General features: G+C 42.2%; 2 protein-coding genes across 10 annotated transcripts in view; one reads left to right on the forward strand and one right to left on the reverse strand.

Annotated features, from left to right (window-relative positions):
- Nucleotides 1-123: 123 nt before the first annotated feature.
- Nucleotides 124-14,922, forward strand: part of CTPS2 (CTP synthase 2) — a 66,864-nt gene continuing 52,065 nt past the window's right edge. For 3 of the 9 annotated variants that reach the window (XM_033147348.1, XM_033147347.1, XM_033147349.1), the window contains exons 1-2: nt 124-258; nt 13,368-13,573. In XM_033147348.1, the coding sequence (XP_033003239.1) occupies nt 191-258; nt 13,368-13,573 (274 nt within the window). In that variant the 5' untranslated portion in view covers nt 124-190. Of the gene's footprint in view, nt 259-11,925; nt 12,011-12,221; nt 12,298-12,445; nt 12,461-13,363; nt 13,574-14,922 lie in introns of those variants that run through there. The other 6 variants (XM_033147351.1, XM_033147350.1, XM_033147353.1 and 3 more) reach the window with 5 other exon arrangements.
- On the reverse strand, nt 2,330-10,063 carry SYAP1 (synapse associated protein 1). Its single transcript, XM_033147357.1, has 9 exons — nt 9,697-10,063; nt 9,115-9,233; nt 7,997-8,063; nt 7,433-7,506; nt 6,999-7,138; nt 6,130-6,272; nt 4,978-5,036; nt 3,793-3,937; nt 2,330-2,879 (listed from the first exon to the last, which is right to left on the reverse strand). Exons 1-9 carry the CDS (start codon nt 9,896-9,898, stop codon nt 2,752-2,754), a joined length of 1,077 nt encoding a protein of 358 aa, XP_033003248.1. The 5' UTR covers nt 9,899-10,063; the 3' UTR covers nt 2,330-2,751.

Below are 14,922 nucleotides of genomic sequence, written 5' to 3' on the forward strand. Positions count from 1 at the left end.
GCCCACCGCTTGGGCCCGGGTGAAGACTAATGAGGGAGCGAGTCAAAGACTCGCTCGAGGCGGCCATGAGAGCAGCTTCGGACTACAACTCCCAGCATGCCCTCTCGCTTGCCTCCCGCCCGCATTGCTTCGCAGGAGTTGTAGTCCAAGGCGGGCTTCCTTCTCTTGCTGGTAGCGGCGGGGTGCGCACATGTCCGCTGCAGGATGCCTTCCACTCCTGAGGCGCTTTCTCAGCAAAGCGCCCCACTCCAGGCTGGGGTGAGTCCACTGCATTTTCAGGAGTTGTTTTGTAATCCTGGACAGGCATTCTGACGTTTCCTTAAACTGCTAAACATGGAATACTGGTGGGTGAAACCCTGGTCTCTCAAGGGGTGGGGCAATTCAGTGTGAACACAGTGCCGCGAAACAGCCTGATTAGCCCTGCTTTATCCAGGAAGAAATGTACTTCGTATTAAAGGAGTAGCATCAGCAAAGACGATCCCTGACTTACTTTTAAGATCACGGTCTGACTTCCACACTTTTAGAACAGTATGCAACTAAGTTAGAATAGATCGCGGAAATTAATGGACCCAAGGGAGTCAACGGATCTACTCCAGGTAAGGGTAACTTTGGATACACCCCTAGTGCCCATCTAATTTCAGCACAGTGTAGTAAGTGAACACTAACTTCAGTCCAGGATACTGTTTATACATCTAAAATAAACAAGGTTTATTGAAAGCAGGCATAGAGGGATGTCAAATACAGTACTTGTATGTATTCCTGTGTGTAAATCACACCCCTACCGTTAGTAGTTGTTTCTGTAAGGCTGAAGAATACAGCCTATAGGACATCCTACAAGACCAGACCCAGCTTGGCTATACCTGCTAAAGGAAAAGACCCCCACCCCAAGCCTAGTTTTGCAACCAATGTGCCCTTTGAAGGAAAAATTAATCCAATCTGGCAGTGTGCAACAGAGAACTATCGGCATAAAAACATCTCTTAATATTTTTGGACTTTTAACGTTTGTTATATTTTCATAATAAAAATAGGGTACCCATTTTTAAAATTGACAACACTGTTCACCACTTCAGATAAATTCTCTTCTAATGCACAGTACAGTGGTAACTCTGGTTGCGAATGGGATCCGTTCCGGAGGCCTGTTCGCAACATGAAAAGTCTGCAACCTGAAGTGCCTATCTGCGCATGTGCGCGGTGCAATTCAGCATTTCTGCACATGCGCCGAAACCCGGAAGTAACCCGTTCCGGTACTTCTGGGTTCAGAGCGTTCGTATCCCATAGCAAAAGCAACCCACAGCAAACACAACCCGAGGTATGACTGTATCCACTTCATTTTATATGTTTCCATTTTGTATTAGCCTTCTAGTATAGTAGTAGTGTGTTACACTGTATAGATTAGCATAATGATCCTCAGAAGTCCAGACTTCACACAAAACCAAATAACTTGCTCATGTATTACAGAGAACCAAGCTATTTCCTGTAGAAAAACAATAGCTTATTTATGATTCTGTGAAATCTTTATTTGGGAATTAGTAAGAAAAGATGTCTCATTAATTCTTTACATCTGGACATCAACCAAAGTTAACATTATGCTTTAGCAACCATCATTTCAGTTACTAGTAACCAGTTTATTCTCCAGGAGTTTCCTCAAAAAATCAAGTTCCTAGTGCTTTACATGTTAAACAAAGGCAATAGAAGTCAATTACTGACCCAAAGTTAGATGGGTAGTCTCCTGCAACACTGCTAAATTTAACATATTACCTCCCATTCAGTTCTGACCCCTTTATCCAGCTGTAGTGTTGTCTTGTCTTGATGCAAAGTGGTCATATTTTGACTTCTGATTATTTACACTACAGTGTTCCTCCCACACCTTAATAAACATTTAACATTTAGGAGTATAGCACTACTCAAACACACCCACAGGCCAAGCCTGAATTTCTTGCTACACTTTGGTTCTACTTTTTAACCTATGCTTCACTCTAAAGTATATTATACATTTTAGCAATTAAATGAAGAGATACTTTTATCTTAAACTGAAGAACTGAACCGTTTTTCTTCTAAAACGCTCAATTATTCTTGGAGTGAAAAAATCCCAATAAAGTAAGTGAACCCTGAGCCAGTTGACGTGCCATTTATGTATATCTTCTGCGGTCATTGTTTTATCTGTCTAGTGACTAAAGTGAGGATAATTGAATCACTGAATTTTTGATTAGCCACACCACATCATCACTCTAAACCTTCACCTCTTTTGATGTCCAGGTGCCGAGGTTCTGCTAAGATAAAAAAAGCTATAGACAAAGCCTGATAACACTTTCTAAGAGAACATATGGTATTAAGGAACTAATACCTAGATGTATTATGAACTTATATTTATAAATGAGCCAAAGGGATCAAAATATTAACATGACTTCCTATTACTTGTAGGAGTATGGTTAGAAGTTTTCAATTTTTACCCCAGTACAGAAAGCAGCTCACAAATTATTTTTAAAATTCACTTCCGATTATCCAGTTAACACTTTCCGGCAACTTTTGTTGTTTCGTTAACTTTTAAAACTTGCCTCACATGCCACTGGATTATTAACAGTATTTTCAAAGAACTGTTTTTACACCCAATTACCTATCACCTGGAGTCCTTTCTCTCTCTCTCTTTCTTTCTCTCTTTCACAAAGAGCAATTTTATGCCTTAGAAAAGTCTCTGAAGCAAGTATAAAAACATGGTCACATCAGTTTCCAAAAAATATTAATGCAAAGTGGTTAATTTTCTCCTTGTAGCATTTCCTCTATTTCTTTGTCCCAGTTATCATCTCGTTTTTCTGACTCTGCAACTACTTCATATTCTTGAAGTTCTTGTTGAAGTTCCTTTTCCCAGTCTGCAGTTTCTTCTAAAAACAAAACGTATACAGGTCACAGGACTGAATAAATGTTGCACTAAATTAGTACTAATTTTGCTAATAAGGACAAGTCTACCCACACAACAAAAGGATGTGTACCAGTTCAAACTGCAAGTAAGGGGAAATCACAATTGTTTAAATACTTCTCTACTTTGTCAATTTACACTCTGTTCTCTTTCGCATTCACATTTCCAAGCTTTCTTAAGCATGAACGTGTAGAAAACAAACCTGTACATCAAGAAATTACTGCCATATTTTTGACTAAAATATCTTCCAAATGCTATGCATTTGGGAATTGCCAGTATCCAAGATTATCTAATCACATGCAAAGGCATGCCAATTGAAAGAATACACTGGAAGGGCCAGACATGAGCACATACAGAAATAAAACCCTTACTTGGAAGTAAGTTGTATGAAAAAGCTGTTCCCAAATTAGTGACATCTAAATTTCCTTTTCAACCCTGTTCTCTTCCTTGCGATATGCACTTCTTATAAACCTAGACATCCAAGTACTCTAAATCTGCAAAACCAGTTTCCTGCGCATACTGCTTCAGCCACAATCCAGGAAATAAAGGATACTGCTGTTGACAATTATGGTAAGATACTTCAAGACTTAAGAATGCAGGGAAGATGAGCAGTGTTAAGAACAAGACACCTTTCTAGCTTTGCTTATTATAAACCACTCTGTGAGCCTTGGATAAAGGGTGGTATAGAAACTTACAAAATAAATACCGGTAAATCAAATAAGCAAATAAAGGCATAAATATTACTATTTCAGATAGCCTATCCTCTTTGGGTAAGGGGATATTTCTAAAGCTATTTTTGATTCAAACATGGAATATATTTACAAATTTAATATACCCATAACAAGTGGGAGCAGAATTTGCAAAAAGTTTTTTTTTACCTTCTACTGTAGTTGTTTCCTTGCCCTTGTCAAGTACAAGTTGTTCAATCTCTTTCCTCAAATCTTCCCGATTCAAGCTGCATGCATCAAAAGCATCACTCACAAATTCTGATACACCTGGGCTAGTTGAAATTTCTTCTTCCTCCTTAATTGGAGATGAGAAAGGAAGGAAATCCTTATTTATAGGAGATGGTGAAGGAATTTAAAAGTATATATATATATACTAATATCATGGACATTTCTCCTTAATGTTATGCACTGTTTCCCTATAGTGAAAGGGAAAACAATGAGGTCACATGCACAGAATCTCTACACAGAACAAAGGCCTAATAGGAATTTGTAAAATAGCTTATCTTCATGAGAATCACCATGGCAGATAGAAGGGATAGACAAAGTCTTTTGCCCTCATTTTCCTTCTGTATTACTTTCTTAGAAGATATGCAATGCAGCAGAAAGCACAAGTCAGATGTGGAGAATCTCTGGCCCTCCACATGTTGCTAAGCTACAACTCCATCAGTTCCAGCAGACATTGGGAGCGGTTGTTGGCATCCATCTTTCTCAAGAGACAATGGAGTGTGACTCTGGGGATGAAGTCAAACCGTTAGCAGCACTGAAGTGACCTCCCCAGGGTGCAAGCCTGGGCAGTGTGCACGAAGGTCCTGCAACATCTGGAGGGTCAAAGGTTCCTCATACTTGGTGTTGGCCAGCATTACAAAAACAGCTACCTTTGTTTTCCAGCTGAAAAATTCAGCACTGAGCTATGCCCTTGCACTATTCCTTTCCACTATCCCATCCCACATCTGGCATTAACGGTATAAATAAAATACTTGAATCAACCATAGTAAAGTGCAAAGTTTCCCAAAGAGAGGAAGCAAAGTGCTGTGATACAGGGTTGGGGAAGGGAAAACTGCACTTTAGCTGCTCAGCTAGAACTTTCCAATCATAGGCAATCACTTGATTAAAAGGGTGACCTCCTTTGCTCAGGATTCTGAAGGTCCTCAAACAGCCACCATTTTAAACCTTGTTTCACCCAAATTCTTGATTCCTCCAGTATATTTGTTTAAGGGCTTTTTGTGAAGCAATTTTGGAGTTTGCCAAACTAACATGCACCTAGAAAACTTAAAAGAATAAAAAATGGTTATGCTGTAAACACACATATTAATCTTAACTGGAGAATAATGTTACCTCTTGAGGCTTTAGCTGAGATTTGATTGCTACGGGTGGTGTCTTTGGTCGCACAGTTTCTAGGAAAAAGACAGAAAGGATAGAATTTAGAAGAGCATTTAAAGCTTAAGTTGTGGCTGAGTGAACAGTGACTCAAACATAACAAGCCATGGTTTTATCATTACACACAAAGTACAATACACTCACACACTTCCTCACCTTCCTCTCTCTTCACGCCAAGGATATTTAAAGTTTCTGGTTCTGATTTATAACAAGCTTCAGCTTCCCTTTATGTATAGGTAAAATTTTGGTCTGTACAAGCCATGTTATCAAGTTTGATTTTCTGGTTTGTTAACTATGGTTGAACAAAATGTAGTTTGAAGGTTTTTGGTCAGTGTTTGCACATTGTCTTTGCTTTCTTTTTTGTGGAAGGGAAAGATTGTGTGTGCACAAATTCTATGCTTGCTGCAGTTCCTATGCATATGCATGGCTTATTCACATGTCTGAACATGATTCCACAATTCTTGACTGGCCTCGATAGCTGAAACAGATTTTATCATTGCCAGGAGCTACCCATCCCCTTGTCCCTTGCCTTATACTGTGCTATAATGTGAGATTAGAGATAATACTCTGCTTCCCCCTCAGGCTCCAAATTTGGAGCCTTGGTAGTTTGACTTTTTGCTTTCAAGGCACTCCTCGTTTCAGTGCAATGGCCAAACCACTCTATCTTCCCCCTAGCCTTAGAGCTAATGAAGGAACAATGATAATCCGCACCCCTATGTTCAGCTCCTGAGGTGAAAGGCTAGGGCTTCATCCCCACCAAAAGGTAGCAGCACAGCTTTCATGAAGAGCAAAACTCTTTACATGAAACTATTTTTAATTCTTAACAGAGAAAGTAGTATAACTGACTACTGTGAAGTAACTGAACTATAGTCCTGAACTTGTGCTATATTGTGGAAATATGTATCTTAGATTTCTCTTCCTCAATAAGAATATCTGTGGAACTATACTGGAACTATTTTGCTTGTTCTCAAATGGTTGAAGGCTAATAATTTATGAAACTTCCACCATAAGCAATGTTTAAAAAGTGACTGAGGGAGAAAGCCTGGAATGTGCATTTGTCAGCCAGGTGAGAAAGGAGTCGCCATCCAACGTAGTGAAACAAATCTCTACCTGCTAGCTGTCTATCCTCTTGGCTGCCATTCTGCTCTTTCCTCACGGCTTGCTGTTGTGCAGCCAGTGCTGTGAGCTGTGCAGACTGCTTAATCAGGGAGACACGGTAAAAGTAATTCCTCCAAAACACATCTTCTTTTACACTGGAGACAATAAAATATAATAAATACAACATGAAACATGCATGCAAGATGGGAGTTTACTGTATGCATAGTGGAAGGATGAATGGAGCAGGAGCTCTGCTTCGGTTTCTTCCCCTAAAAGTAGCTCGGAAGAGGTGTAGGACCTTCCAGAACAGTATGAGAGATGGCATGAAAAAAGGGGGAAATGACAAAAATCACTCTTCCTCCTTTTCCACTGGAAGCCTCTGCTGGATTGGAGTTTGCAGGTGGGCATACCTGGATCCAACCTGATGGCTATAAACCTACATCTATTTGGCCAGGAATAATTCCCATTGGACCAAATGGAACTTGCTTTTGGAGTAGTTATGCATAAGGTTGTGCTATGAGCTTACACTAAATTATTACTAGCTCTGACAAAGATAAAATAAAATTCCTCAGAGGTAGGCATAATAGTATTTGGCAAAACAAAATAAAACATAAAAAATTCCTTCCAGTAGCACCTTAGAGACCAAGTTAGGTTTCCAAAAAACAAAACACCCCCCCCCCCACTGAGAAATAATTTAATGTTCAGGTTTAGATTGTGACTTAAATTTCAGATAAGAATACCATGAACTATTTATTGTCACAGTTTAATATACAAATGGAAACACAATATTAGTAAATATTGCAAGTTACACGAAGCTACTATTTTTACTCAGACTTTAAAAATTGTTCAACAGCTTATGAAAATATAGGCAGATCACTCACTGCTTTGGAACAAGATCAAATCTCATTCTGTTCAGAAGTTCATCTTCTTGGAGCATTACCAATGCCACTGGATACATCTGATCAAAGTCAAAATTAAATTGAACCCCAGCTGGTGGATCACGCAGGAAGTTTCTTCGGTCCTTTGCAAAATAATAATAGTGAAAAGGTTATGTTTCTCTTTCCAAAGAGCATTTGTCAATCAATTACTTTGAAAAGTAACTTACAGCACAAGCAGCTCTGCCAGATTACTGTACATGGAAAACACCTTTCAATAAAAGAAATCTTTATACCATCAATTAACATGATCTCACTAAATCCCATCAACAGTTTTATTATTTAACACATTGATGCCTCAAAATGTAAAGTCCTGTTTTAGGTAGGCAAAAAGAAGGAAGAAGAACCACCTTAAACAGAAACAATACTACACTACTTACTGCTGATAATGCCAGTATTTGTTGCTGAATTGTTTCTTCTTCATTGCTGTCTACCCAAGGAGGCATGGCTGCTTCTGTAAGGAAAAGGGGAGCATATGTATATTACATTCAGTAGAAGACATGTGAACTGCAGGCATTTTTGAATGAAAAAGGCCTCTTGCCAAGATCTGTGTGAAATGTGTTCCCAACTAAATTTCATTTCTAGCTGAGGGAATTAGGATGCTCCAGGTGTCCCTCTGGCAGTGTGTGTGCATGTGTTTGCTGCCATAGAGATCTCTGCTGTGCTATCAGAAAGCAGAGGGGAATTCCCACTGGCAAAAAGAAATCACCATTAAGGCTCCAAAATAGGACGCTGCAGTGGTGGGACAGGACCTGTGATGGACCCACTAGATCCAAAGCTGGTTCAGTTCCCAAAGAGGGACCCAATCTAAATACCTGTGCTGTCCCGGCCTGCAACAAAACCCCAACACCTTTACACCCTGGCTGGCAGGGCTGCAGATGCAGCAGGATTCCATTGCCCTGTGTCTTCCCAGCCCTGGTTAAGATTACGCTGTTATGCATTACCTGATTTTTTTGTTTGCTGCTCTTGAACAAATTTTTTCTGCTCCTTCTGGAAATCTCCTATAATTGTCTATAAGAAAAAACAAAGTTATATATAGAACAGCATCGCTAGACTACTTGGGTTCTTGACTGCTACCAATAACTTATTTACATGTAAAACTGGAATCTATTTGTATTGCCCTTTTGCTCATCTACACAGATCCTTCCGGGTGTGAGGAAACCTACCAGTTTCCCATTTCGTCCACAGCAGGAAGCAATGGCTGCCACATTTTGAATAGGCCAGGGTATTAAAACATAGCTTACTACGTTTAATTTTAAACATAGTTTAATATCCCAAGTTTCTTGGAATCTGGTAACCAAAGCTTCCTAGTTTGGATGAAACAAGAAGCTATAGTTAATTAGAGGCCTTCAGGTTTGATTGTTTGTGCTAAAAAGGAGCTCTGTCATTGGGAAAAGGTTCATTGACATTTTAGGTTTAACAAGTCAATGATAGTCAGATATGGGTCTGTCATGTCATATTTGCTGGAAAAAGCATGACTACACTTATTTCTAATAACACATCATGGCTGCTACCGCTGTGTGTAGTTTTAAAACCACAACTCATCAAAGGCTCTCATTCTAGACTGGTGTTTCAAGCTTTGGTGCCTGCAGTCTGTACATTATAGTGTCAACAAGTTTCTAATTGCTTTCAGTCCTGCATACTACCTTTGATAAACACAAACAACTGTGAAAAGGCAGCATAAATATCAAATACTGGCCTAACACATAATATTTTTTGCAACACAAATTGATATATTTCTTGTAAACTGCTAACAATTGTTCCAGGATATTTCCAGTGTGTGCTTGGTTTGCCTGAATATATTACTGCATTATTAAGTATAAAAATTTAAATGAGTGGTACTGATCAATTCATGTGTTTAAAATATTCCTAAATTAGCTCAATCAAGTTTTTATTAGCTACTGGTCTGGCTTACATTTCAGTTTTTCTTCCTTGAGTACAGTGCTTGATCAAAACACTTTATTGGCACTAAATGCATAATGTCAATAGTCTTAAATATAAGTAGAACATGCAAGAGCAGATACTAAATTTATTAACAAATTATTTACAGCAGAAAAGTTACCTTGTCAATTATATTTTCTATTTTTCCTTCTTCTACAGACTTCTTTATAGTTTGTGCCGTTTCAGCAACCGACTCAGATATCTTTTTTGTGGCAGTAGTGGCAAAACTGAAGAGATAACCTTTTGGAAATAAGATAATTTTTTAATTATTATTACAAAGTCTTTAAGATATGCTGCATGATAACCTACTAGGGCCTTACAGAGTCAGTCATTCAGTTCTTCCAATTCATAGAACAGTGTGGTCTAATGTGCAGGCCTTATTTCTGGCAGCCCTCAGAAACAATTCACATCCCCACATCCACCTTGCCTTGTGCCAAAGCCAAAGACAGGCTGCTTTAAAAGCCGCACTTGGGGAGGCAGTAATCCCTAGTGAGCACACTCCTGCGAAGCTCCACGCTGCGCAAGTGCATGTCCAGGGGGGCTTAAGTCCAAGCAACTGCGAAGAGGGTATCTGAGCAGCTGGTTTGCTACATTCATGGGGCGGGGGTGAGGGTTAGTTACAGGCGCTGGGTTGGCATGCAGGGATGCTTTGGGAGTTTGGGCGCGAGGAAGGGCGTTAAAGAGGGGCAAGGGAGACACTCACTGCCCAGCCCCTTCGCCTGATTCAGAAGCGGGTCCGAGTCCTTCTGCAGCTCCACCTGCTCCTGGCTCCGCACTGCCGCGTCCCCTCCAGTCCTCTCTTCTCCCTCCTCGGCAGCAGCTCCGGCTTCCCCTTCGAGGAGAGGCGGCTTTTCTTCCTCACCTTCCCGGCTCATGCCGAACCAGCCGCTCAGGCCGCGCAGCATCCTAAATAAGTGTCGAAACGCCGCTCCTTCGAGCACGTCGCCTACTAATGCAGCGCCAAAGCCCCGCACCCCCCACCCCTTCAACCGTTTCCAACGACTTCACGGGAACGGCACCCCTTCCTGAGAGCAAGGCTACGTTGTTTGTTTCCGGAAAAAGGTGCTCGGCTACTTCCGAGTTACGTCACCCCGACGCGTCACCGCGGGCACCGACGCTCTAGGCTTCCTCTCACCTCCTCCAAGTGGCATTGGCTGGGTATACGTAGTTATTTTGACGCTCCCGCTTGTGTGCATTTGTTCGAAAGAGCTCCTTCCTTCGGCAATGTTAAGATTGTTTCCTGAAAAAGAATTTTTTGAGACGCGTAGCGTGATATTTTTATACCTTGCATTTAGTAATGTTGTAGTGGAAGTCCCTACCCCCACCCCAGCCTTAAATGCAATATTTTTGGGCGAGCCTACAAAGAACCAGGCTGCAGCACCTGAAAGAATGAGGGTAGCTCGCGTTTAACGTGGGCACAGCACGGGGAATTTACTTTCAAACAAACGTGCAGAGGATTGCGCTCTAACATTATGATGGCATAAGCTTTAATGAAGGGAACTGTAGCCCGCAAAAGTGTGTGCATCATAAATACGTAATGGTGCAACGCTACGCTTATCTGCTCAGGATGCCCCACTTAATTCAATGGGACTTGTTTAAGGTGTGCATTGGTCTGCTGCCTTATTAGACTTTCAGCTATTACAACACACTCTTTTGCATTTTTTACTGTAGCAGATTCCCTTTTGAAGGTTTTCAGCAGTGATTACTAGTATAGTAATCCTATTAATCGTGGTTTAATACAGCTAACTGAACTTCAGTTCCCATCCTGAACACTATTAAGGAGCACTAATGCTAAAGGGACTAGTCAAGGCTGTCACACTAGAGTTTTTTTGCCCCCCAAAAGAGTAATAATAATAAAGCAAATAATGAAAAGCACAAAGGAATAATTAGGTCCCAGAGCTTGTCCAAAGAGATCCAAGGATAAACTAGCACATGATACAGCCATCTCTTCAGTCCCGTAGATTTAAAAGGAGAATAAAATGCATGCTAGTAAAGTTGCAATCTCTATGTACATTTTCTAGGGAGTAGCTCCTAGTAAACTAGTTCTTGGCTATATAAAACATTCAGGATTGTGTTGCTATATATTAACAGTGCCCCCAGGGTCATTGGATGGGTGGCTGGCTGGCTGAGGGGAACTTTGGCTGGACTCCAACTCCCATATTTCCCATTTGCCAATGCTGACTGATGCTGATGGAGTCCAACAGTATCTGAATGGCCACAGGTTCCCACAGCTGTCTCAAGGTAATAACTGAGTGGCTGAATTTTCAAAAATCATATATTTGCCTTTAGTGTAGGCCAAGGGACAATATTATAAAGCAGACATCTGCTATGGACTCCTAGGTCTTTGCAAATCATTCAGCCTCTTGTAAAAATGGGCCTTAATACACTTCTATTCCACTCCTGCTTTTTCCCTGGCGAGGAGGGGGCACTATTTTGTCATTCACCTCATGTGCCAAAATGTATTGAGCTGGCCCTATGTATTGATTTTGTGGGCCAAAAAACTCCGACACAGATGGCAGGCAGCCTGTGGTGGCACTGGTACTACTCCATAAGTGGCAGGAGCAGCTGAAGAAGGTCTTGGGGACGACCTGGTTATGGTGCGAAACCAGCCCTCCTTCCTTGCTGCTTACCCGTCGCCTCAGTCACCCACAGATGTGATTTTCTCATCACTGTGCATGCGAACGGTGCACAAATCTGGCGGCTCGCATGCATGATAGAAAGCGAGTGTCATTATTAACAAGGGAGACATAGGAGGCAAACGGCGCTGCCTCTGTGCGCGTGCAGAGCGCATTCCGCCTCATTCCTTCTGCGCCTCGGAGACCTGTTTTCCTTTTCTGGAGGGGGAAAAAAACAGCGGCTCGGCTTGAGAGTTTTGAGCCCCCCTCTAGCGGCCGCTTGGGATACGGCTCCTGCGAAAGAGGCCGTCTCGTTGCAACCGGCCGGTGGGGAGGGGGCGGCGACGGCCGGGGAACTTGACTGCGACGCCGCTGCCGCTTCTCGGACCGCGCCGGGCGTAGGTAAGCGGCCTCTCGGGCCTCCCCCCACCAGGGCGAGCGCGCTGGCTCTCCTGAGCGACCACGGGAGGGCCCCGCGTCACCTGAGGGGCCCCGCGGCGGGGGTGGCGGCAGGAGGAGGAGCGCCGGCCAAGTCCCTCTCCCGTCCCCTGGGGCGCAGTGGTTGCTCCGTCCCACGACCATGGCGGCGGCCTGAAGGCTGGCTCCTCGGGGGTCGGTTGCTAGAGCAGGCAAAGCAAAGCTTCGGGCCTCCTTGCTTAGATCCCTCCTCTCCGCAAAGGCGATAACAGGTGCAGGATTCGGGGTTCCGTTCCTCAGCTACTTACCGCCCGCACTCAAGTTCTCGGGAAGGGGGATCTTTTAATACGCCACACTTTAGAGTCCCTTCCAGAGCGAGTTTATTTGTTGATTGCGTTTATTATTGTTCTGCAGTTCGCCCTCCAAACAACCCTGTTGACCTGGGAGATTGTGACTGGCCCAGCCGTTGCTGTGTGTCCCAACAGTACAATCGCCGCACGTGGTTGTTTAGCTTTGCCGCTTTTTTTAAAAAAGTGCGGTGCTGTGCCACAAAACAAGTATTTATTTGTTAATAAATAATTCGTTGCAAGGGTGGATAATTAAAACTGTGAAGGACCCATCTGGAGGGCCTCATCCCTGGCATTGGCAGCTGATCCCTAGGACACCACCAGGTAAGTGTTTTTCCCAGAGATGCCAGGGACTTGAGGCCTTCTGCAAGCAAAGCATATGCTCCACCACTGTCCATTTAGCTCAGTATTTTGCCTTCCGCAAAATCATATACAAGAACAAGAGTACTGTGAGTGGACCCTTTGGAGTTCCCTTGTTCAGGATTTTAGGGATCCAACCATGGCTACCTTCTTTCAGAATGCTCCATTCTGTTGCTCTCAGTCAAGTTCAGCAATCCCCACCACTTTAACATTTATTGTTATAAAGATTTTTTTTCTACTATAGTAAGCTTTGAGGCACCCTCTCTCTTGTTTCTCATTAGCCTAGTTTTGGCTGCATAGCTGTCATTAACTTAGCACCTAATTTTTTTTATTGTTGATATGATTCCTGTCATTAGGAATACTCTGAACACCACAGTGCCTTCTTGGGTACTCTGCCTTGTTGCTGGTGATGTTGAAGGTCCTGTCTTTAGGAATTTCTCTGTCCTTCCTTGAACCTATTTATATTGCTGTCTTCTGGTGTCAATGAAGAATTTCAGAACAACATAAATTTCACAGGGAGTTCCATGAAAAGCATGAAAAATACTTTTCCATATTGAAAATAGCTCCAGCTTTTCTTATTTTTACAGGGAAATTCGTAGTATTTCATAAGTTCACTTTTAACTCTTCATTTTTAGATTTCAAGCTCAATTACCACAGTATATCCATAATTGTCCCATGAAGTACATCCTGGTAACTGGTGGTGTCATCTCAGGCATTGGTAAAGGAATTATTGCAAGCAGCATAGGCACCATCTTGAAATCATGCGGTTTACGAGTTACTGCAATCAAAATAGATCCTTACATTAACATAGATGCTGGAACCTTCTCGCCATATGAACATGGTACGAGTGACACAAACTTGTTTTCCCTACAAATTTGGTTGCATTCCTTTTTATTGAGAAATTGATCTCTTTTTCTTTTTTGGAATATGAAGTTGTGAAATGTCTGATATAATAGAGACTTCAATATGGCATTTATGCATGACTGTATAAACGGAAGTCATGCTGAGTTCAATGAGGCTCATAAAACTGCAATAATGCACATTGAACTCAGTAGGACTTACATCTCAGTAAACACACTTGTCTTGCATTTCTCAGTTAACTGCCCAGTGTAATATCTACTTTAACGTGTTTATCTTGTGTAGGATTGGTTCACATTTGTTAGGATCTAGTTCTCTGCTCCTGCCAGTCCTCCTACATCATGGGTAGGCAAACTAAGGTCCGGGGGCCAGATCCGGCCCAATTGCCTTCTAAATCTGGCCCGCGGACGGTCCAGGAATCAGCGTGTTTTTACATGAGTAGAATGTGTGTTTTTATTTAAAATGCATCTCTGGGTTATTTGTGGGGCATAGGAATTACTTCATTTCCCACCCCCCAACATATAGTCTGCCCCCCCCACCCCCAAGGTCTGAGGGACAGCCCACGGCTGAAAAAGTTTGCTGACCCCTGTCCTACATCATTTCCCATCTTGTGTCCTCATGCACTGGGTTTTTTTCTGAGACATCTGAACTGTCTATAGAGATTTCTGAATTGGATTTGGTCTCTGCAGAGTTTCTTGATTCATGACATATGAGAATTAGGAGAAGGGGGAGGCATTGCTCTTGCTTTGATTATCACTAGTAACCTCTGATCCAACCTAAGCCTGCAAGACTTTTGATGTTGATGTAAACCAGTTATATATTGTCATAAATTTTTTTTGGGGGGGGGAGACCCCCCTAAACCCAGGAAATTAATGAATGTCAGAATCTAGTTAATATTTGTACTACTGAAGGGAAGATTCCAGGCCAGTGGAAAAATACAGGCTAAGCTTCCTTTCCAAGCAAGGGCCTTGCCTGGGCTAGAACATGACAAAAGGTGTTGATGACCCACATCCAAGAGGAATCCTTGGGCAGACAGGAGTTGCTAAGATGACAGGGAGGGGGCAGGTTGTGCTCACAGGAAAAATGTTCCTCTAAAAAACTAGGTTTGGAATAGCAGATGGATGAGGAGGAGTTATTTGGGCAAGAGGTGTGCTGGGAAGGAGAGCAAAGGCAGATCTATGTCGATAGACTGGCTGAAGGCAGGCTGGGAGAGTCCAGTATTGCAGTGCTGTGGGAAACAAACCCCTCTTGAGATGACCATGCTGTAAGATCTGAAGTCCCTCCATCCAAATTCAGATATAAATATGTGAATAAATCATATTTTTCTGCCGC

This window comes from Lacerta agilis, chromosome 4, assembly GCF_009819535.1.
Source record: "Lacerta agilis isolate rLacAgi1 chromosome 4, rLacAgi1.pri, whole genome shotgun sequence".
NCBI classification, from domain to species: Eukaryota; Metazoa; Chordata; class Lepidosauria; order Squamata; family Lacertidae; genus Lacerta; species Lacerta agilis.

What these genes read in the sequence shown, in the direction of transcription:
- SYAP1 (XM_033147357.1), bottom strand. Translation starts at nt 9,898, where the DNA reads ATGCTGCGCGGCCTGAGCGGCTGGTTCGGCATGAGCCGGGAAGGTGAG. An exon ending in TCAGGCGAAGGGGCTGGGCA is followed by an intron (nt 9,234 to 9,696) that starts GTGAGTGTCTCC and finishes TATTTCCAAAAG; the next exon opens with GTTATCTCTTCAGTTTTGCC. An exon ending in AGAGGATAGACAGCTAGCAG is followed by an intron (nt 5,037 to 6,129) that starts GTAGAGATTTGT and finishes TCTTTTTCCTAG; the next exon opens with AAACTGTGCGACCAAAGACA.